Here is a 20,968-nt window from a genome sequence, read left to right as displayed (position 1 = left end):
CTCTTGTGCGAAAACTCGGAAGCCCCCTTGGCCCCGGCAGGGGGCGCCCCCACCCTTGGGGAAGGGGCGGGGACGTCAGCAGTAGGCGGGGGCGGGGGCGGGGGGATGGCTTGGACGGGGGCGGGCTCTTCGGGCCCCCATTGGCTACAGGCCCCCACTCTACCAGGGCTCCCTCACCTTACCCCACCACATCAGTCTGTCCTGCTTCCAGCTGCTGCAGCCGCGCCTTCGCTGCCTCAGCATTCAGCAACCCCTGCTCAGGCTCAGCATGGCCACCCCAACCCAGAGCCCCACAAACGGTGAGCGTCGCCTGGGGAATGGGTGCTAGGATGGAGGTTGGGAATCTAGGATCTAAGAGCTTAGGGGACAGGATGTAGGAAGAATCCCATACTGAAAGGAAGACGAAGGGGAGATATCTACCCCTGTCATGGGCGGAGGCCCGTGAGCACATTCTTTGACACGCTTTGGGGTTTCTTGAGCACCCTCTCCCAAGAGATATCCTCCCTGTGCGGGACCTATGATTAGAGAGTGACAGTCCCAAGAGAAAGGATGCGCGGACAGGTTGCTATGGCAACCGGGTGCCTAGTCCAGCACAGCGGTGGAAGAGATGGGGTTTAAAGGGTGGGAGCTGACGGATCTGCAACCAGAAGAGGTTCTGGAAGACTTCAGCACCCCGAGATGGGTCAGCGAGCAGGGATTCATCATCCCATGTTTGCCTAGTATAGTGTAGACCTTTACTAAATTCCTTGACAGGCAGATGCTAAGGGACAGAGGGATGGTTAAAGGGAGAGACAAGAGGGGTGGTGGTGGTGTGACCACAGATGGACTAAAAAACGCCTGAAAGAGATAGAGACCAAGAGAGACAAGAGAGACAAGAGAGACAGAGGCACAAAAACCCAGGTAGCAGGCTTTCAGAGACGCAGAGTTGAGAGAAGACAGACCGACAGACAGACGGACAGAGGAAGGAAGAGGGCTGAGATAGAGGAACATAGACAAGTATGGAGGGAGGGGGAGCGGGTGGGGCTGCAGCACTGCAGTGAACCTGCATGGTGGGAATGGAATGTTGGGGACCCCCCCTCCCAGCCCACATGCACTTATGGTTTCATCCCGGAGACACACTTGTCTCCCCGCATCCAGCCGCACTGGGTTTACACTTCGCACCCATTAACCCAGATCTGCGTTCATGTTCACCGGCTTCAACACTCTCTGACTCCGCGGTTTCCTGATCTCCCTCTGTTGTGTGGCCCTCTGCGGAGGAGCTAGGGGATGCTTGAACAGGGCTGGGGGTAGGACAGAGGACTGGGGGCTGCTGTGGAGTCTCTGATGATGGAGGGAACCCTAATTCCACTCTTACAGCACCTTTCCTTTCCTCTTTCGCAGCAGGCAGGGAGAGGGAGGGGGGCTGCTGTGCGGAGCCCTAGCTGCAGAATCCCAGGCAGGGCGGGGGTGAGGGGCTGCAGAGGCTGGGAACCACCCCAGAGAGAGGGGGCAGGGCTGAGCCAGCAGGTCTGGCGGGAGCCCAGGGCTTCTTTTTCGCAGAGGTGGTGGTTAGCAGGATCGATGGCAGCAGACGGGTAGAGGTGGGAGGGCAGATGCCTCGCCAATCCTCTTCTCCCTCTCACAGCCTAACAGCGGACCGCAGGACTCGGGAAACCCCGGGGGAGGGAAAACTCGGGTGCATCCTTCTCGGGCAGCTTACGGAAACAAATTAATGAATTGTTGAGGGAGAGAAGGGAGATGCAGCTCTTGCCAGAGAACAGGAGGGAGAGCAGAATGGGGATGTGGGCATACCTGAGTCTAGGTCCCTATTTTGGGGAGCGATGTTGGCCAGAAGCCAGGTCTGCAGGCGCAAAGAGGGGAAGTAAGATTGCCCAGCTCCAAAACATCACACAGGACCCCACCCAGCCTAGAATACCAGGACCCCATCACCTCAAAAGATGCCCTGGTTTCCATAGCAACCACCTCCTTCCTGATCTCTCCCTGGCAACTAGCCAAGAGTGGTGTACATTGCTTTTCCTGCCTCCTGGCTCCACCCTTTACCCAGCCACACCCTAAAGACTGGGACTGCTGTGGGCAGAGGGATCCTCAGAGGATCTTTAGAGGAGCCCAAGACGATGCTGGGACAGGCAATTACCTGGAGAAGAGATGTTTGGGAAACCAGTACCTCCATCTTTGGTGCAAATACCTGCAGCCTAGGAGGTCCTCTCATTCACTCACTCACTCACTCACTCACTCACTCACTCACTCACTCACTCCAGAAAACTTCTTGCCAACTAGACTGAATGGCAGAGACCAATTTGCCCACCCTCTGGTGGCAACACTAAGGTGCAGCACAGGCGACTTTCAAATACTGGGTCCCAGCTGTATGCTTCTGAGGTTTGCTACTAAAACATTCCTTTTGCTGGTGTTTATCTAAGACTTTTCCTCCAGAGGATCAACTTCTTAAAAAAAAATTAGTGAGCTTTATTTTTTTTTAAATTTATTTATTTATTTTGTGTAAGTACACTGTAGCTGTCTTCAGACACCCATATGAGGGCATCAGATCTCATTATGGATGGTTGTGAGCCACCACGTGGTTGCTGGGATTTGAACTCATGACCTCTGGAAGAGCAGTCAGTGCTCTTAACCACTGAGCCATCTCACCAGCCCCGAGCTTTATTTTTTTTATCACCACTATAAATGGAAAAATTAGTGGTTTTTTTTCCTCTCTTGCCCTAAAGTGAGGTGAGAAGCAGGTGTGATCATCCATGCTTGTAATCCCAGCACTCTGGAGGCAGAGGCAAGAGGAATGTGAGTTTAAGACCAGCCTGGACTCCATAGTAGGATCTTTTTTACAAAGGTCAAAACTAAATCGCATTCCCCAAACAACAATTCATTTGGCAAATATTAAAGAGACATCAACATCAATCCAGGAGACCTGGGAAGACACACCATACAAACCAGAGCTAGTTCTGGTCTTGTGTCATAGCCAGCTAGATCAGTCAGTTTAGGCTCCAGGTAACATTGGTAACAAGTAGTACCCAAAGTCTCAGAGGAGACAGATCGCTAGTGTGATTGCTCCCTTATGAACATGTAGATGGAGGCAGGAGGCTTCCACACCCCAAAGACAACTAAAGCACGTCTTGAACATTCATGGGTCCGATCCAAAGACACAGCCCCACACAGCCCCAGTAGAACCCAGAAGTGGGGAGGAGGCAACAAAGCCATTACCCAATCCCCTTTCTTGTGGCACAAGCTGCAGAATTCTGCTGTAGACAGGGCAGAAAGTGGTAAGGGCTGCAGGAGGAAGCCAACAGGGTGGACATCTTTTAATTTAATTTGTAAAGACATGGTACCACTATGTAGCCCTGGCTGGTCTAAACTTAGCTGTGTGGACCAGGCTGGCCTCAGACTTTTTGTTGTTGTTGTTTTGTTTTGTTTTGTTTTTTTGTTTGTTTGTTTGTTTTTGTTTGTTTTTCGAGACAGGGTTTCTCTGTGTAGCCCTGGCTGTCCTGGAACTCACTCTGTAGACCAGGCTGGCCTCAAACTCAGAAATCCGCCTGCCTCTGCCTCCCAAGTGCTGGGATTAAAGGCGTTCGCCACAACTGCCCGGCTGGCCTCAGACTTATAGAGATCCACCTTCCTCTGCTTCCCAAGTCCTGGGATTAAAGGCGTGTGCTATTGTGACTGGCCAGGGTAAGATGACCATCTTATACTGGAAGGATGTGCTGAGCTCCCCCTCTCCCTGGCAGCGTCTCACTGTAACCCAGGCTATCCTTGATATTTCTGTCTTATCTCCTTCTTCCAAGTGCTGGGGTAGAGGTGTGGGCCACTAGCTCTTTTGGCCTGCTGGGAAGGATTTAGAGCAAAGGTGAGAGGTGAGAAAATGTTACATGGGTATGTGTGCATGTACACACACACACACACACACACACACACACACTGAGGTTGGGGGAATCCACTAAGGGTCTTCTGTTTCACGTGATGGAGAAGATTCATTTACAGAAGAGAACAGAGTTACCACAAGATTGACCCCAACTCTCAAAACTGCTGGTGTCTTAGGTGTCAGGGAATACATGTATCAGCACAGCTGCCCATGCTGCATTTGGTGGCAGCCTAAGCAGATAGAGAGCAGGTGACAGCCTCATGTCCTCCTCAGGGGCCCTTGGATGGCTGGGAAGGTTGAGGGAGTCTTCATGAACCCAGTGCATCCATCTGGTGGTCCTTTTGTGAGACTGGCCTCTGATAGGTCTGATAGGTCCAGTGTGTGTGTGTGTGTGTGTGTGTGTGTGTGTGTGAGAGAGAGAGAGAGAGAGAGAGAGAGAGAGAGAGAGAGAGAGAGAGAAAGTGTTTGTGTGTGGTGAGAGAGAGAAAGTGTGTGTGGTGTGTGTTTGTGTGTGGTGTATGTATGTTTGTGTATGGTGTGTGTGTTTGTGTGTTGTGTTGTGTGTGTGTTTGTGTGTGGTGTGTATGTGTGGTGTGTGGTGTATGTGTGTTTGTGTGTGGTGTGTGTGTTTGTGTGTGGTGTGTGTGTTTGTGTGTGGTGTGTATGTGTGTTTGTGTGTGGTGTATGTGTGTTTGTGTGTGGTGTGTGTGTTTGTGTGTGGTGTGTGTGTTTGTGTGTGGTGTATGTGTATTTGTGTGTGGTGTATGTGTGTTTGTGTGTGGTGTGTGTGTTTGTGTGTTGTGGTATGTGTGTGTTAATGTGTGGTGTGTGTGTGTTTATGTGTGGTGTGTTTGTGTGTGGTGTGTGTGTGTGTGTGTGGTGTGTGTTTATGTGTGGTGTGTGTATGTTTATGTGTGGTGTGTGTTTGTGTGTGGTGTGTGTGTGTGGTGTGTGTGGTATGGTGTGTGTGTGTGGTATGTGTGTGTGTGGTGTGTGTGGTATGGTGTGTGTGTGTGGTATGTGTGTGTGTGTGCACATGTGTTTCACAGAATGACTCCAAGGCACATACCAGCTCTCCTAGGGGTCTAGGAACAGGACTACCATGCACAGCTGGCTGGGTTGTGCACTACACAAGGGCAGGGTCCTGACTGATGAAGATAATGGGTTTGAGAGCATCCTATGAGCTCTGCCAAGAGGCAGTGCCACCCAGCAGCCAGGGACCTCCTATGCCGTGTCCTATAAAGAGGCACTCGGACCACCTTGCTCCTCAAAGATGTTCAGGAAGCCAGCACTGAAACATGTTTCTCCCTGTTTTCTTCCCGTGCTTTCTTTCCCACAGGTCCTGATGAAACAGATCCTTTTTTCTATGGTGAGTGCTGAGTCTTGTGTCTATGAGAACCTAGGGCTGGAATGGAGGGGTAGTTTCTACTGAGGCTACAGGCCACAGGCCACCAGCCACATGGCTGTAGCTATAGCTCACTGAAGAGGGGTCTGTGGAGGTCAGGAGCAGAATGAGGAATGGGGTTGGTCTCCCACCTTCTGCAGCCCCTGATGAAGGCTGTGAGCCCCAGAAAGCCTGTTTTTTTTTTTCCCTTGGGTTCAGGGTAGAGATTAACTGGGGTTTGCAAGAACCAACCAAAGACTTCTTTTTTGGAGACCAGCAAGAGACCTGGGAAGGGCAAATGCATTCATTCTATCAGCACTAGATGGACTGACAGTCAGACTAGGCTGCTGCCTGCCTCAGTAACAAATATTACTCAACACGCCCATGGACTGTGGCAAGGACTATGCGCTTGTGCACCGGAAATAACCAGAGAGCAACTTGGGAAGAATTATAAAAGGACTCTGGGGTTCGAATCTTGATTTAGCCATTCCCTCGCTGTGTGGACTGGGGCAAGCAACTTTGCCTCTCTGGACCTTCCTGCAAATAAGATGTAGTAATCTTTCCCACCATTGAGGACTATGGAAAGAGTTACAGTAATGGTATCTTTCTGTTATTCCCAAGACACCAAAGCCCTGGGTCTGACGGATCTGAGATGTAGCTTGGATCGTCTTCTTTCTGTCCCTTGACCCCGTCCATCTTTGCTTATGCATAAGGTCTATCTCATAGGCCAAGGTTCTTACGACCTCAGTGCCTTTGGGCTTAACTGTTCTTTCTACCAGGAACATGACCCCCACTCTCAGCTCTCTGCACAGTGAGCTCAGACTCCTTTCCTTTCTGGCCTTAGATCAGATATTGATTACTCTCTAGACGCTGTCCCCGAGTCCCCCAGCAAGAGCAGCCATACTGCACCCTGCCATGACTTGGGGATTTGTGTGTGTATGCGTAGTTTTTGTTTTTTGTTGAACACTTGATCACAACCTTGTAGCCAGCTGCTGAAGGAGCAGATGCAGGGTGCATACACCAGGTACCCCACGTCTTCTCCCTGCAAATACATGTGGTGTCCATCTGTGCTGGGTGCCAGGTCCTGCGCCAAGCTCTGGAGACACCGTGGGGAGGTTTCTGGGCCAGACTTTTTGCCCTGGCAGCCTCACATCACACATGTATTGGAGACAAGAATTATTCCTCCTAGCATTCGGGGGCCTGAGGCAGGGGCATTGTGAGTTTGAGGTCAGTTCGCACTGTGCAGTGAGAACTGGTCTCAAAGCAATATATTCTTATGAAGGAAACTTAATGGGTTAGAGAGAGCTGCGAGCGTGAGACTTTTAACTGAGACATTTCAGTTAAGCCCAAAGGTTGGTAAGGGAGTCACGTATCTGGAAGCTTTGGGTAGAGAAAGTGGCTGGTGCAAAGGTCCTGAGGCAGATGGTTGGCATGCTCTAGGAATAGGGAGGCTTATATGGCTAAGCAGAGGATTGTGGGAAGAGAGGGGTTCCTGAAGCCTGAGTAGGGTCAGGATTAGATCATTCACTAAAGAGCTTTCATTTACTTCATTAGTGCTGGATAGACTGAGTTAGTCAGGCTAGGCTGCTGCCTGCCTCAATAACAAATAGTAATCAATGTCTCCATTGACTAGTGACTCCGTTGACTTCTGCACTATGGGCATGTGCACTGAAATAATCAGAGCAGCAACTTGGGGAGAGTCATAAGATGACTCTGATTTGAATCCTGATTTACCTTGGTTTCTGCTTGGAATACTGTAGGGACAATAGAGAGGCCTTAGGGGGCACCTGCTCTGACTGGAAGGGTTCTTGTGGCTGTTGGGAGGGAGATGGAGGCAGGGCAGCAGGACCAGCGAGAAGTTCACTGGGATAGTCCAGGCCTTGATCATGGGAGGGCAGGACCAAGATGAGGATCTGGGAAGAGGCAGGTGATAGAGCCCAGTGTCTAGGAGAGAGTCCAGAAGAGCAGCACGAGGAGAGTGAATGGGGGTGGGGGTGGGGGTGGGGTGGGGAAAGAGGTGCAGAGGTTCTGGCCCAGGAGGGATTTGGATTCTTATTCCACGGTGGAGTTAGGGGCTCAGGGGACAGCTTTCTTGTTCTGCTAGACCACTGGCCTGAGGCTCAGGCTTGGCTGGGGTTGCCCTGTCCTGAGGTCCCCCTGTATCCCTTAGACTATGCCACCGTGCAGACTGTGGGGATGACCCTGGCCACTATCATGTTCGTGCTGGGAATCATCATCATCCTCAGTAAGTGCCCTCCCCACTTTCGGGGTCCCCACCCTAGAGGGTCTCCTGCCCGCCCCACCCTACCCCCACCTGCAAAGGTCCCAATCTTTGATCTTTTAAGGATTCCTGCTGGTCCCACCCCATCCTTACACTTGAAGGTCCTCTGCCTGCCCTTCCTGTGCCACTTGCTGTCTCTCTCCTAACAGGCAAGAAGGTGAAGTGCAGGAAGGCGGACTCCAGGTCTGAGAGGTGGGGCAGCCCAGGGTCCTGGGATGGAGACCCCTAACATAGGGCGCAGGGAGCCTACCCTGAACCCTGTTAATCTTCTTCCTCTCTCCTTCTACAGCCCAACATGCAAATCCTGTAAGTCAGAACTGCCTTCCTCAGGTGAGCATAGTTCTAGGGGACACTTGGAGGTAGCAGGATCCTTAGAGGGCTACCTGGGGGGGGGGGGGACTTGGAGCCTGGGGGTTGGATTCTTGGTCCTTCAGAGGCTGGGGCCACAGAAGGAGGGTTCCAGCAGTATCTCAAGAAGGTCCCAAAGAAACGCAAGCCTCAGAAAGCTTGGTGGGGTGTGGCTGCGGAAGTCTGAGAGGTTGGAAGAGGCTAGCACCTGGGAAGCCCACACAGGCTTCATTCACCTCTGCCTTCCAGTGAACCCACACGGAAAGGGCAGGGCAGGGGAGAGAAGGGAGAGGGAGGGAAGATTTTAAAATGGGGGTGAGATGGGCAAGGAATGGTGGTATATACCTCTAATTCCACCACTGGAGGGTTGGAGTGAAGTGGGGGGGGGAGGGTGGCAAGGAAGGGTGGATCTCTGTGAATCCCAGGCCAGCCAGGGCTACATGAGACCCTGTCCAGAAAAAGGGGGGGTGCTGCCGGGGGATGTTTAATGCCTGAGGCCCCGGGTCCAGTCCTCAGAGATGCTTAAACTGGGCACAGTGCCTTCCATAGTCTCAGCACACTGGAGGTGGAAACAGGAAAATCAGACTTTCAAGGTCAGTCCTAACTACAGAGGGCGTTTGAGAGCAGCGTGGGCTACACACGAGACTGTGTCTCAAAAACAAGAACAAGAAAAAAGATTCTGGCTGGAAAAGGGGGAAGGGAGGAGGAAGCTGGTGTAGAAGAGAGGAGAGGAGGGAGAGTCAGCTCATGGGGGTAGGAAGATGACAAGATGGGGGTTCAGGGGGTGGGAAGATTGAAAGTTGTAAGGGGCGTTCATAAGAGACTTTTTTTTTTTAGAGTTGTTTCCTTTCTAAGAACTTTTGGGGAGTAAAAGCTCTTTTCCTTTTACAGTGTCTTACTGTAGTCCTGGCTGTGCAAGAACTCACTGTGTTGCCCAGGCCAACATTACACTCATAGTCATCCTCCTGCCTCAGCCTCTCAAGTGCTGCGGTTACAGGTGTGAGCCATTGGGGTGACTTCCCATTAAAATCTTAGGACAGCCAGGTGGGGGCTGTGCACACCTTACTCCTCCTATGAGGCAGAAGCAGGTGGATTTCTGAGTTCGAGGCCAGCTTGGTCTACAGAGTGAGTTTCAGGACAGCCAGGCCTACACAGACAAACCCTGTCTCAGAGGAAAAAATTTTTATGACAACGGGTGGTGGTTGAAGAACTAAGTTTAAATGGGAAAAGCTTTGTGAGAAAACTATATCATGCTTCATATATTCTTAATGAGATTTAAGAACAACAGGGGTATCTCTTTGTGGTGCCGGAGCAGGGTGGGTGCAGGTGTTTGGTCCAGTCTTAGCTGGGCAGGAGATCAATGGTAGCGGGTCCTGGAAGGGAAGTGGAGGCCTGGGGGACGCCTGCTTGATGCCTAGGTTGTCCGGAGCATATGTAGAAAAGGAACCTGAGGTGGGGTCTCTTCCAAGGAGACTTTAAGCCTCCCAAAACACACATTTCGGCCTTGGGTGTCCACCACAACTGGATTCTCCATTGCTTGAGATGGGGCAGGCAGTAGCAATGAAGATTTCCCTGCGGTGACCAGATATCAAGGATGGGGAAGACGCGAGGCTTCCCCAAGGCTAGCCAGATGCACCCATCCTTGGACTCTGATTCTTTCCCTTCTTAGGTCAGTAACGTGGGTTCTCTTCTGTTCCCAGCCCCTGGAGGTGGCGGTGTGTAGGATCCTCTGCAGATTTCCACTGCTGTCCCTGGCCAGAGTGCAGGAGCCCGAGGACCCAGAGAAGGCGGTGGGGACCCAGCCTGGCGCCAGGGAGCGCGCCCCCAATGAGCCGCCACACCCATCCCAAGGCCCGAGCCAATGCACCCCGCTCTCCCTCCCCAGGCCTTGGCAGCGACGATCCCCAAAGAGCCTATTCGTACCCCAGACCTAGAGACTCAGGCCTCAAGCTCCTGGGATCCAGGAGTCCGTCCCCAGTCCCCTGGGATCCTCGTGTCCCTCACTCCTGCATCTCCTGGTCTCCTTCTCCAGGACCTTCCCGGCTTGCCCTCAGGGTCCACATCTTGAGCTTAATAAATGTGCATTCGGTTTTTTCCCCGTTCTGTCTGTGTGTTGTCGTCTGTGGGCACCAGAGGACTGGGTGGGAGCTGAGGTGGCTATCCTGTCCCCTCCTCCTCCTCCAGGGCCTCCTCCTCTCACCACATCCTTCCTTCCACACCTCCCCCAAGGGGTCTTCCCTTCTCTGCACCCTTGTCCCCATCTGCGTCCCTCAAAGCCTCGAGTGGAGGCCACCGCCCTCAGTCCCCCACCGTCCTCCCCCTCCCCAGCTCCCACCCCTGCCTGTGGGGCCTGGAAACAGGAGAGGAAATGACTGAGCCGCTCTGGTCCCCGCCTGCCTGAGTCCGCGCCCCTGGCCACACCCTCCACCCCAAGGCAGCTCCCACGCGGTACTCTGACACTTCAGTCTGGAGACCTTGGGCTCGGACGTAAGTCCCTCCTTTGTTCTACTGCTCAGGGCCACGCATGCAGGTGGGAAGCAGCTTGGGAGGAGGAGAGGGGGATCTCGATGCCTCTCTGCTTCCCATTCCTTCTGATTCCTCTGTGGGCTCCGCTTCTGCCTCGGTATCCCCAGAGCGCCTCCATTGCGAGCAGACAGGTCCCTCTACTATCTTCCCAGCGCGGATGCTGGGCGCGGTGGTTCCTGCAGGGCAGCCGGACACCAGCTCACTTTTTCCTTTGAGAGCAGCCCCGCGTTAGTCACCCTTCCTGTTCCCCTCCTGGCCCCGCTGCTCTGGGCTCCAGCCCTCGAGGGAGCAGACGCCGAGGGCCACTGGCTTCCTCTACTCAGGAACCACGGATCAGGAGGGTCAGTTCCAGCTTCAGGAGCAGGGAGGAGCGGCTTCTTTGCCTCAGGGGTGTCAGGAAGCCAGGCTCGTCTGATGCTTCTGGTTTTCTTTAGGAGTCAGCTCGTAGAAGAAGGGGATGGTGGCTTGGGACTAAAAAAGCATCTCTCCCAAAGGCAGACACCAGAGTGGGTCCTTGAGGCCTTCTCCAAGGAGGCTGCGAAGGGAGGGGGTACCGAGGGGCTATGCCTTACCTTTGCCTCCACGTGTCCCACAGATGTCACCGTCCAGTCGCCTGTGTCTCCTCACTATCGTCGCCCTCATTCTGCCCAGCAGAGGTAAGACACCATCTCCCGCCCTCGTTCCAGCCCCAGGGGGCAGCTAGCCGCGTGATTGCAAAGCTCAAATGCTGTGTGTGTATCATCTTCTCACTCTACTCCCCCTCCCCCCACCCCCGCCGAGTGAGCAGGCACCAGGAAGTGGGGTTGGCGAGGCAGGCTCTGGGTTGCACCCTCTTTGGACAGTTTAGACCTCGGGTGGCTGTTTCCAGAGGGTCTGGCTGGAGCCTGTCCTGCTGAGCATCCCCCGTTTCACCTCTGAGAAGAACTTGCTGAGTTTGACTTGGCTGGGAGATTGGTGTCAGTTTTCTACTCGGCCGCCAGGAAACCCCAGGCTCCAGGCAAAGCAGAACTGATGGGTTTTCTGAGAATACAGTCAGGCAAAGGGGTCCAAGCTGGAGCCCTCCTCATCCAGGCCTTGAAAGTACGTGTAAAAGTGCCCAGGTGGGTGGGCAGTCAGTTCCGTTCTGTGCCTCATCATGCCCACTGTATGGACGGAGAACTGTTGTTCAGTGAGCACACATAGGGGGACACAGGAAGAGGAAGGAGCTGCTGCCTGAGTGCACGGTGATGAGTCCAATAAATCTGACAGACAGTGGAAGACTGGGTTGGGGTGAAATCAATAAGAAGAGGTGGGACCAGGTAAAAATCGTGGCTTTCCCTAGAGTGAGGTGCAGACACCCCAGCTCTGAGTCCGCAGGGTCTGTCCTGGCATGGATGTTCACTGGTGACTTCAGGCTGCAGAGGCTGCTGGGCATCCCCGTGGGAGGAGACAGGGTCTAGCTCATGAAACATGAGGAGCAAGACTCTTCCCTCCTTAGCTGTCTGTCTACAGGGCAGGGAGTCATGCTCAGTGGTTAGCCCCTGCTTTTCAGATGAGGCAAGGGAGACGGAGGAAAGGGGTGTCAGTGGCTCAGGTCGCAGAGCAAGGAGGAAGTGGTTGGGAGTGGAATGCGCTCCATGGCCCTGGTTGACTCCAAGCATCTGCACCCTCAGTGAGACTATCCTGCAAGGGTGAGCAAAGGTTCTGCAGCAGTAGGAAGGCTTAAATCACTCTCAGCACTGTGGAGTGACCCAGTTAAAGCTGATTCCCCTGGGACTTCAGAGGGTCAGGCATGGTGGGGCAGAAGACAGGCGCAGGGGGTGAGAGGCTCCTTCCTGACCCTCAGCCTTTATTTCCCCAGGGCAGACACCAAAAAAGCCCACCTCCACTTTTACAGAGGACCGGACTTCCGTGACTACTTCTGACTATGTCCCAGGTAAGAAAAGTGATCGGTGAAATTCTCACTATGGACAACAACACCATCATACACTTAGCTAGACCAAAGTGGAAAATTTACATTTGTGTAACTGAAAAAGAAAAATCAGGGGTAGAGATTCAGTAATGGCTTGATCTAGGTGCTTTAAAAGAGGAACCAGTACCAACTCTGCTTCTGGTTGCTCTGTGTGAAGTTCATCCTCAGTCAGCTTCTCGTTGAGGATAATCTAAAGCTCCATCTTTCTCTATCATCAGTTGCCCCGTTTGATGTCAGGGGAGGAGGAGTCTCCAACCAGGATCCATGCATTGAGTGATGGGATGACAGGCACCCTTCATGCCTGGCCCAGAGAGGTGTGGGAAACTGAGTCAAACACCTTTTTCCTCTGGGAAGGCATCTGAGTCCTGCTAATGGGCGTGGAGGCAGGGGAGGTCCGGGCACCCTGCTTGACTGCTTATCAAAGAGTCTGAATTCCTCTCATGGCCTCGAGTAGAGGGCAGAAGGAGAAAAGACTTGCCTCACTATCACGAGGACCGTAGTTCAGTCCCCAGAACTATTATAAAAGGCCCAGCAGAGTGGTACATGGTTGTAACCCCCAAGGCAGCTGTCAGCTTAGCTTCCTTGGTGAGTCCCAAGCAATGGAGAGAGCCGGTCTCAAAGAAGGGAGGTCTCAAAGAAGGGAAGGCGCGTGGCTCTTCAGGAAAGACACTGGAGAGTGAGTGCTTCTGCCCACCTTGCACATGTGCAGGCATTTAAGAGAAAAATAGAGTTGCTATGGAAACTCTCCAGTCTTCACCTGCGGAAATTCTCCTCTGCTCCCTTCTCACTTCTCTCACTGACCCTGTTTTTACCCCAGTTTCAGATCAAACCAGCCCAGGAGTCCGGACCATCCTTCCCAGGGAAGCTGGCAGTGAGTGGAAGGGAGGGTGGGGCAGAGCCCACACTTGCATCCTTACCTCTGTTTTTCCTTCCTCACTCCAGCACACCCCAGCTCTCCAACCTTGCCAGTCACACTCTATTACTTATTTTGTCCAGACATTACAGCTTTGTAGCCCAGGGTAGCCTTGAACCCAGGGCACCCTCCTGCCTCAGCCTCTGGAGTATTGGCATTACAGAATGTGCTGCCTGTGTCTATCTAGCACCCAATCCCATTGACTTAAAAACAAAATATCTTTTTAATCGACCCATTTTTAAAAGTTGAGTACTGGGTGTTTACAGACACTTCCTGCTTGACCTGGCTTCTGTTCAGGTCTGTATCTCTTTAGATTTTTTTTTTTTTTCAAATAACAATTATACTTTTTCTTGGAGTATAATGTAATTTAGAGTATTTCTTATAATTTCTTCAGTTAATGGTTAGTAATGCTGAAGGCATGGCTCAGTGGTAGAGCCCCTGCCTAGAATCCCCCAGTGAGGGGCTGGGGGCGTGGCTCAGTGGTAGAGCCCCTGCCTAGAATCCCCCAGTGAGGGGCTGGGGGCGTGGCTCAGTGGTAGAGCCCCTGCCTGGAATCCCTCAGTGAGGGGCTGGGGGCTCAGTGGTACTGGGTCTATCTTGTATAAGATTTTGAGTTCAATCCCAAATAACAAAAGTTCTTCTATGTCAGCACAAGGAGGCTCTGGCAAGAGGATTAAAAGCTTAAAGTCAGCCTGGGTTACACGGAGAGACCTTGTTTTGTTTTAAAAGAAAAGTCCTGGTAGTGGGCACACATTTCATTCTCCTGACATGTTCAAAAAGAGTCCCCACTACATCCCAACAAAATGACACCTGGTATTTCAGCCTGGAATACCACCATGTGGAGGCAGGTCTGGGAGCTGAGTACATCTCTTCCCTCAGTTCTCACCCTTCCCTCCTTTTCTTCAACCAAAGTAGAAGCCACAGGAAACCAGACAGCAGGCAAAACCAAGACCCAGCAACTGACAGAAACGGCCACCACAAATCCAGTGACAGATCCAGGGCCACATACAAGCAGCAAGAAAGGTAACTCCCCAGCTAGCAGCCAGGGGTTTTGTTTAATTTTCTTTGTTTTGGCTCAGCATCTCCCCACCCCAAGCACTTTTCTTAAAGCATGTTCCTGGGGACTTGCTAATATACTCTGTGTGTACGTGTGAGAGTGCTTGCGTGTGTGTGTGTGTGTGTGTGTGTGTGTGTGTGTGTGTGTGTGTGAAGATGTTTGGAGGATTCTGGGTTAAAGTCAATGATTCTTTAAGGACGACTTTCTTAGGTCCTTGATGAAGCTAACTTCATAGCAAGCAACTCCACGCTGGAACATTCTAGCATGCCTTATCCCAGTGCAATAGATGAGCCGACAGGCTGTTGCTGGACTGATACTGAGAAGTGGAGTTGTGGGTTTCCTTTGTGTCTTTTTTTCTGTTACAACAGGGGCTTTTCACCTGCAAAAGAAACCTTAAAAAAAAAAAAATGTATTGGCTCAATTCTATAAAACCTGAAGGGTTTATTAGGGTATCAGACATAGCTGGATTGAGAAAACTAAGCATAGTATGTCTAGAACTGCGAGTCCTGCCTCTCGCCTTCATGTGCTTTTCTTCTTGGTAGTAAAGATGCCCCATACTCAAGCCGCTAGGAGCCACACAACTTTCCCATAAGCACTGCCGAAAGCCTGGACTTTCATTGGCCCGGCTGAGCTCACATGTCCTTGTGTGATCCAATGGAAGCCCGAAAGCAGGCTGTTTTCATTGGTCAATGAAGCCTTGTTCCCCACTGGAAAAGTCCATACAACCCAGAACCAGGCAGGAAGGTGTTTCCTCGAGACAAGTAGGTTAGTGGTGGCAGCAGTGTGTGGAAAGAGGCCGAGCAGAGACTAAGGCAGCAGATGACCCCTTAACCTTTGTGTGACTTAAGAGCTCAGGAGTGGAACATGAGGCCGGCGTGGGGTACATGGCAGAACCTGTCACCAACACTTTTAATTAAATTAAAATAAAAAAGAGAATGCCCTGCTATTTTGGGGGGTCCAAAAGAAAGGATGCTCGGAATATTTTAAATAAGTATCTCCAGGCCGGAGGGGACCGAGTCCACAAAGTCTGCTCTTGGGTTATGAGTGGAGGTCCAGAAGAGGGGCCAGCCTGGGCTGAGCAGCTGGTCTAGCCTGAGGGGTGCAGGCAGGTGCTTGTTGGTGGGAGATAGCAGTGTGCTGCACCCCAGATGTAGCCCCATTATTACATCCACATCCCTGTGTCTGCCCCTGATGCTCCTCCTGCCTTCCACTGTCTTCTGACCAGTTTTTTTTTCTGCCTATTACCTGAAGGTACCTCGGAACTCTCCAGGATCGAGTCTCCCAGCACAACCAAAGGCTGCATACGTGAATCCAACATTGACAATTCACTGGGTTAGTACCTCTTCTCCCTGACCAGAAACAGGCACCCTGTAGTTTCTTTTCCATGTGGGAAAATCTGCAGGGCTCATGCCATGGAGGAGACTGTGCTGTCCGACTGGGTAGCAGCTCGGGCCGGAGTGCCGTGGAACCAACCAGGGCACCATGTGGCATGGTTAGAATGTTGCTTTCTGAGCTCTGAGTTTTCGAAGTTTAAATTAAGGCTGGGCTCCGTGGGGTGGCTCTTCTGGCCACTACTGATTCACTTACACAACTTAAGATCAGTTGTGGATCGTCAGGGGCTCCATTTGGTCACCCTGATTCTTTCCCTCTGGTATCCCCCATTTCCTGCCTATTCAACCCCCACCAATGACATAGAAGCCACGTGCCCACCCATTCATCTGTGTATTCAGTGTGGATTCATGTGTGTGCCAGGCAGCCATAAACAAGACAGACAAATATCCTTGCCATTGATGGTGTGGTGGTGCGTCCCTGTCATCTTTGTACCTGGAAAACAGAAGGAAGGTGGCTGCAAGTTTGAGGCCAGCCTGGACTACATAGCAAGTTCCATGACAGCCTGGGCTACATAGTGAGACCCTCTGAACCTGACACTGTAGTGGAGAAAGACAGCAGATAGTAATTGGACTACTTACATGTCATGTGATTTTTTAATTTCTTATCAAGAAAAACAGAGCAAAACTTGGGATTAGAGAATGCTCATACACAGAATCAAAGAAGGCTTCTGGTGAAGGAGGTGCCAGGAGCTTCTCCCTCTCGGAGAAGGAACAGCAGTACAGCGGCCCTGGGGTGAAAGGCTGTCTAGTTGGACTCAGGAGCAGGGAGGTGAGTGGGTGCTGAGAGAGGCAGATTGAGGAGAAGGTGTAGAGACATGGCATGTCACAGTAGAGACGTGGCATGTCACAATGAGGACTTCCACTGTGTTCCAAGGCCTTAGGAGACTGAGGCTCAGGTGTCCCCAGTCCCGAGTTCTGCATTTCACTTATTCACTCCACAAACGTCCGCCCAGCTCTGACTTACATCTGTCTTTTCCCTCTAGGTTCAAATGAGGACAACCCCTTCTACTACGGTAAGTTACCCCTCCCCACCACACACTGCTGGAGATAAGTGGAGGAAAGACAAAGATGCCCCTGGCCTGACACCTCCATTTCTCTATCCACAGATGATACCACCCTCCGGAAACGGGGGCTGCTGGTGGCAGCCGTGCTGTTCATCACAGGAATTATCATCCTGTCTAGTGAGAGTGGGGCGTGGGCAGAAAGGGCAAGACGGGGGTGGGGGCAAGCTGGGCTGCATGGTGACTTAGGGTCAGGGTGTTGAGACCCCCGGGTAAGGCTATACAAACTCAGCACCCTTACAGACCACCCAAGGGGCAACTCGGCTGAGTCTGCCGGTTGTGTCCAGCTGGGCAGTCCTTCTGGTTGCAGCAAAGGACACTGTTCCCAGGGTGCATGCTTCGTTCTCGTTGTCCTTTTCTTCCTGTGCTCGGTCACATGGTAGTACCCAGATGAGAGAGGCAAAGACACACAGAACCGAGATATGCAGACTCATATGACTGCTAATATAACCACTACATTCTGCCTCTTCACAAGCCAAGGGCCAGCTTCATTTGTGCGATGAGAAAATGAGACTTCATTCATCCTTTTGAGACTGGGTCTCACTGTGCTGCTCAGACTGGCCTGAAACTCACAATCCTCCTGCCTCAGCCTCCTGAGGGTTGAGGTTATACTTTGGGTTCGTTTTGTTTTGAGAAAGAGGCTCATGTTGACCTAAGATGGCCTTAAATATCGGTGTGTGTCTGTGTATGTGTCTGTGTGTGTGTGTGTGTCTGTGTGTGTATGTGTGTGTGAGTGCAGATGCCATGGCAGATGGAAGAGAATTTTGGATACCCTGGAGCTGGGAGTTGCAGGTGATGTGAGTCTCCCTATATGGGTGATGGGACTTGGACGTGACTAACCACTGAGCCACCTCTTCCACCTTAACCTTGAACTTCTGATCCTCCTGCCTTTGGCTCCCAAGTGCTCAGTTATAGGCATAGTCAGTTAATGCAGCACAGGGAATCAAACCCATCACTTTGTGCATGCCAGGCAAGCATCCTACCAACTGAGCCACCCTCCAGTCCTGACTTCATTTATCCATGAGAGCCATGCTGGTTGCTGTTGTTATTGTGATCAAATACCCGACCAGGATCAATTTATAGAAGTGTTTATAGCTTAAGAAGGGAACCACAGGCTTCGGAGGTATTGGTGGGCAGAGTGCTTGCTTGAGGACCTGAGTTCAGATGTCCAGCCTGGGTATCTGGGTGACACCCACCCATGCTGAAAGAGAGAGAGAGAGTCAGCCAGTGCAGTTGCATCAGTGTGTGCCAGGCTCAGCAAAGGACTCTGTCTTCAAAGAAAATACAGTGCAGCCCAACTGAGGAAAACACTCCATGTCCACCTCTGGTAGGGGAGGGCGTGTGGCCAAAGAGGCCTCATGACAAGACAGGAAGTAAGAGAGAAGGAAGGAGACTGGCTGGTCTTTCTATGACAACACACCCTCCTGAGGGCTAGCTGATGGGCAAGCAGAGCTGTAGCCTCCTGGGTGCCTTGAGACTCTGCCTCTCAAAGGCTGCCCGCCCTCTCAGCCAGCTTCAAAGACAGGCATTGGAGGGACACACCCAAGTCACATGCACTAACAGTGGGAAAGGCCAGGGAGAGCAGAAGAGGAGGCAGAGAGGCAGGTGGCTGCCATTTTCTCATCACCCCGTGGCTTTTAAAACTCTACGCCAAACCCAATTGACTCTGATCCAGGTTTCAGTCTCTCTCTTGTTCATGTTCTTCGATCTCATGTCTGTCTTTTACCACAGGGCTCTCTGTACAGGATGTTCTGTCTCACCACGCCCCGCATTTATTCATCTCAGTGTGTGTGTGTGTGTGTGTGTGTGTGTGTGTACATGTAGAGATCAGAGGACAACCTTCATGAGTTGATTTTCTCCCCTTTTTGAAACAAAGATTCATTCATTTATTTTATATATATGTGGGTGTTTTGTCTTCTGTATGTCTGCACACCAGACGGAAGCATTGATTCCGTGGGTCTGCAGTTACAGTTAGGAGCCTTTATGTGGGTGCTGGGAATCGGAGACAGGACCTCCTGAAGAGCAACCACTGAGCCGTCCCTTTAGCCCCTGATTTTCTTTTTCTGCCACGTAGGTTCCAGGAATAGAACTCAAGACATCTGGCTCAGCAGCAAACACCTTTACTTGCTGAGCTGTCTTGCCGTCCCCCTTCACTGGGAGCCTCCTGAGGCCCAGATTGATACACACACACACACACACACACACACACACACACACACACACACCGTCCAGTCCCAAGTGAATGAGTGATAATCAGTACTGTTTCCAGCTCATGGGCAAACTGGTTCTTTTTCTTCCAGGTGGAAAGTGCAGACAGTTGTCTCAATTATGCCTGAATCGCCACAGGTGAGTGGGGGCAGCACCCTGATGGGCACCCCAGCTGGAGCCTCCATACCACACCAGCTCACCACCCCCTGCCTCCTCCCTCTACCCCAAGAAACTACAGAGTGGTCAGCTAAAAGGATCCTCAAAGGAAGAGGCCACTGGAGGGAGCCAGGCCTAAGTTCTTCCTACCCTGAGGAGAGAGGTCTCCCTAGGCACTGCTGTAACCCTATCTATCCTGTTCAGATAAATCCATATGCTCTCTCTTCCGAGGCCACTGTCTTCTGTGAATTTGTGACACAGGAGTGGGAGGAAGAGGTGGGGCTGGGCTTGGAGCCCTAGGGTAAGGGTATTACATACTCAGACACAGGACAATAAAGTTGGGGGGAAGGGGAGGCCTGGTGTGTTCACAGAAGGAGGACATGGTTAGGGTCTGTCACGGTGAGAGACAGGACCTCTGCCCAGGAGCCTGGGTTACAACTAGCATACCCTGGTATCAGTTAGAGCATGAGTAAGCATGATGTGGGGACCCCTGTGCATAGTCACCCCTTATCTTCACACAGCCAGTCACTCTGCCCCCCAGGATCACTAATGCATAGGTGTGAATGTGCAGCCCTCACCTTCAGGCTCTGTCTCCTACAACAACCCACAAGTAGGGCTTCAGGAGGAGGACTGCTTGCTTAGGGCATGTCCACCAGGGAGGCTGTGGGTGCTGGGATGAGTTCTGAGCAGAAAGGGCCTGGGAGAGTCCAGTGGAGGATGGGTGGGCTCTGGCAGACAATTGCAGTAGTTCCTTGGACTCCTCCTTATCGGGAGGGCCCAGCCGAGTGCAGCCATGCAGGCTTTTTCAGGCTCAGGGTGTCGTGGGGAGAGGGATAAGTGTTTTCTCCAAGATTATGGTCAAGGTCACAGCACAGTCAAGAGACCAGGTCCCAGGTTGGGGGTAGGGGGATTGCATAATGCGGATGCAAGAACTTCAGGTCAGAGTGAACTGGGGATTACGAAATCATTTCATCAGGCCGCACCACAAGGCACATGAAAATAAGGAGAAAATAAGTCATAAGAAAGGAGAGAAGATCTTGGGCAGGGTGTGCAGCTGAGCCGCATGCCTGCCCAGTAGGAACAGAAGTTTCAGTTTGAACTGGAGCGTACCTGGAATCTCACCACTTGGAAGACGGAGTCAAGAGGATCAGAAGTTCAATGCCCTTGGCTTCATGTCTCACACTCAAGTCTAACCTGGGCTACAAGACTTCCTGTCTTAAAACTAACTAACTAGGTGGGATGTGGTGGTGCACACCAGATCTGTGGGAAGGGGAGGTGCAAAGGTGGTAGGATCTCTGTGAGTTAAGTCCAGCCTATCTATATAGACAGCAAGTTCTAGGCCAGCTAGAGCTACATACATAGTGAGACCCTGTTTCAAAGGCAAGTAAAAAAAAAAAAAGAAAAATAATGTCAAAATGCTTCATACAATAAATAAATCAGCCTGGGAAGATAGTCCAGTGGTGGGGAGTGTGCTCACTGGAGGACCTGTGTTTATACCCCCAGCACTCACATAGAAGTCTGGGGTGAGCCTGGCAGTGGCGGTGCACTCCTCTAATCCCAGCACTTGGGAGGCAAAGGCAAGCAGATCTCTGAGTTCCAGTCCAGCCTTGTCTACACAGAGAGTTGCAAGACAGCCAGGACTACACAGAGAAACCTTGTCTCAAAAAGCAAACAAAAAAGCCAGCTGTAGGGACAGCGTTGGGGGAGGGGGTACAACGGCAAGCTAGCCCACTGGGAAAAATAGGCCAGGTTCAGTGAGAGATCCTGTCTCAAAAAATAAGGTGGAGAGCCTGGGAAGGTGGCTCAGCTGTTAAAGTGTGGACTGAT

The 20,968-nt window shown here is 51.9% G+C and overlaps 2 protein-coding genes across 11 annotated transcripts; both read left to right on the top strand.

The window, feature by feature from the left end:
* Positions 1–99: 99 nt before the first annotated feature.
* Positions 100–10,254, top strand: Fxyd7 (FXYD domain containing ion transport regulator 7). 5 transcript variants are annotated; one of them, XR_004606884.2, is made up of 7 exons: positions 107–299; positions 5,205–5,234; positions 7,420–7,494; positions 7,680–7,722; positions 7,820–7,860; positions 9,579–9,668; positions 9,764–9,981. XR_004606884.2 is itself a non-coding variant. In XM_076932051.1 (6 exons), the coding sequence occupies exons 1-6, from the start codon at positions 269–271 to the stop codon at positions 10,252–10,254; spliced, it is 678 nt and encodes a 225-aa protein (XP_076788166.1). In that variant the 5' UTR covers positions 100–268. The 5 variants fall into 5 exon arrangements, 4 of the variants coding, with proteins under 4 accessions (XP_076788166.1, XP_076788164.1, XP_076788168.1 ...); XM_076932051.1 differs by lacking the exon at positions 9,579–9,668 and having other exon boundaries at positions 100–299; positions 7,680–7,713; positions 7,820–7,836; positions 9,764–10,254; XM_076932049.1 differs by lacking the exon at positions 9,579–9,668 and having other exon boundaries at positions 100–299; positions 7,820–7,836; positions 9,764–10,254.
* Fxyd5 (FXYD domain containing ion transport regulator 5) lies at positions 10,236–19,372 on the top strand. 6 transcript variants are annotated; one of them, XM_034512738.2, is made up of 10 exons: positions 10,236–10,365; positions 11,000–11,060; positions 12,245–12,319; positions 13,173–13,226; positions 14,181–14,291; positions 15,577–15,657; positions 16,700–16,729; positions 16,823–16,897; positions 19,078–19,123; positions 19,215–19,372. In XM_034512738.2, exons 2-10 carry the CDS (start codon positions 11,000–11,002, stop codon positions 19,234–19,236), a joined length of 555 nt encoding a protein of 184 aa, XP_034368629.1. In that variant the 5' UTR covers positions 10,236–10,365; the 3' UTR covers positions 19,237–19,372. The 6 variants fall into 6 exon arrangements, with proteins under 6 accessions (XP_034368629.1, XP_034368612.1, XP_034368622.1 ...); XM_034512721.2 differs by lacking the exon at positions 10,236–10,365 and adding an exon at positions 10,385–10,408; XM_034512731.2 differs by lacking the exon at positions 10,236–10,365 and adding an exon at positions 10,387–10,408 and having other exon boundaries at positions 14,184–14,291.
* The last annotated feature ends 1,596 nt before the right edge of the window (positions 19,373–20,968 follow it).

Source organism: Arvicanthis niloticus, chromosome 1, assembly GCF_011762505.2.
Source record: "Arvicanthis niloticus isolate mArvNil1 chromosome 1, mArvNil1.pat.X, whole genome shotgun sequence".
NCBI classification, from domain to species: Eukaryota; Metazoa; Chordata; class Mammalia; order Rodentia; family Muridae; genus Arvicanthis; species Arvicanthis niloticus.
The sequence above is the reverse complement of the archived record's forward strand: the minus strand, read 5'-3'. Positions and strand labels throughout refer to the sequence as shown.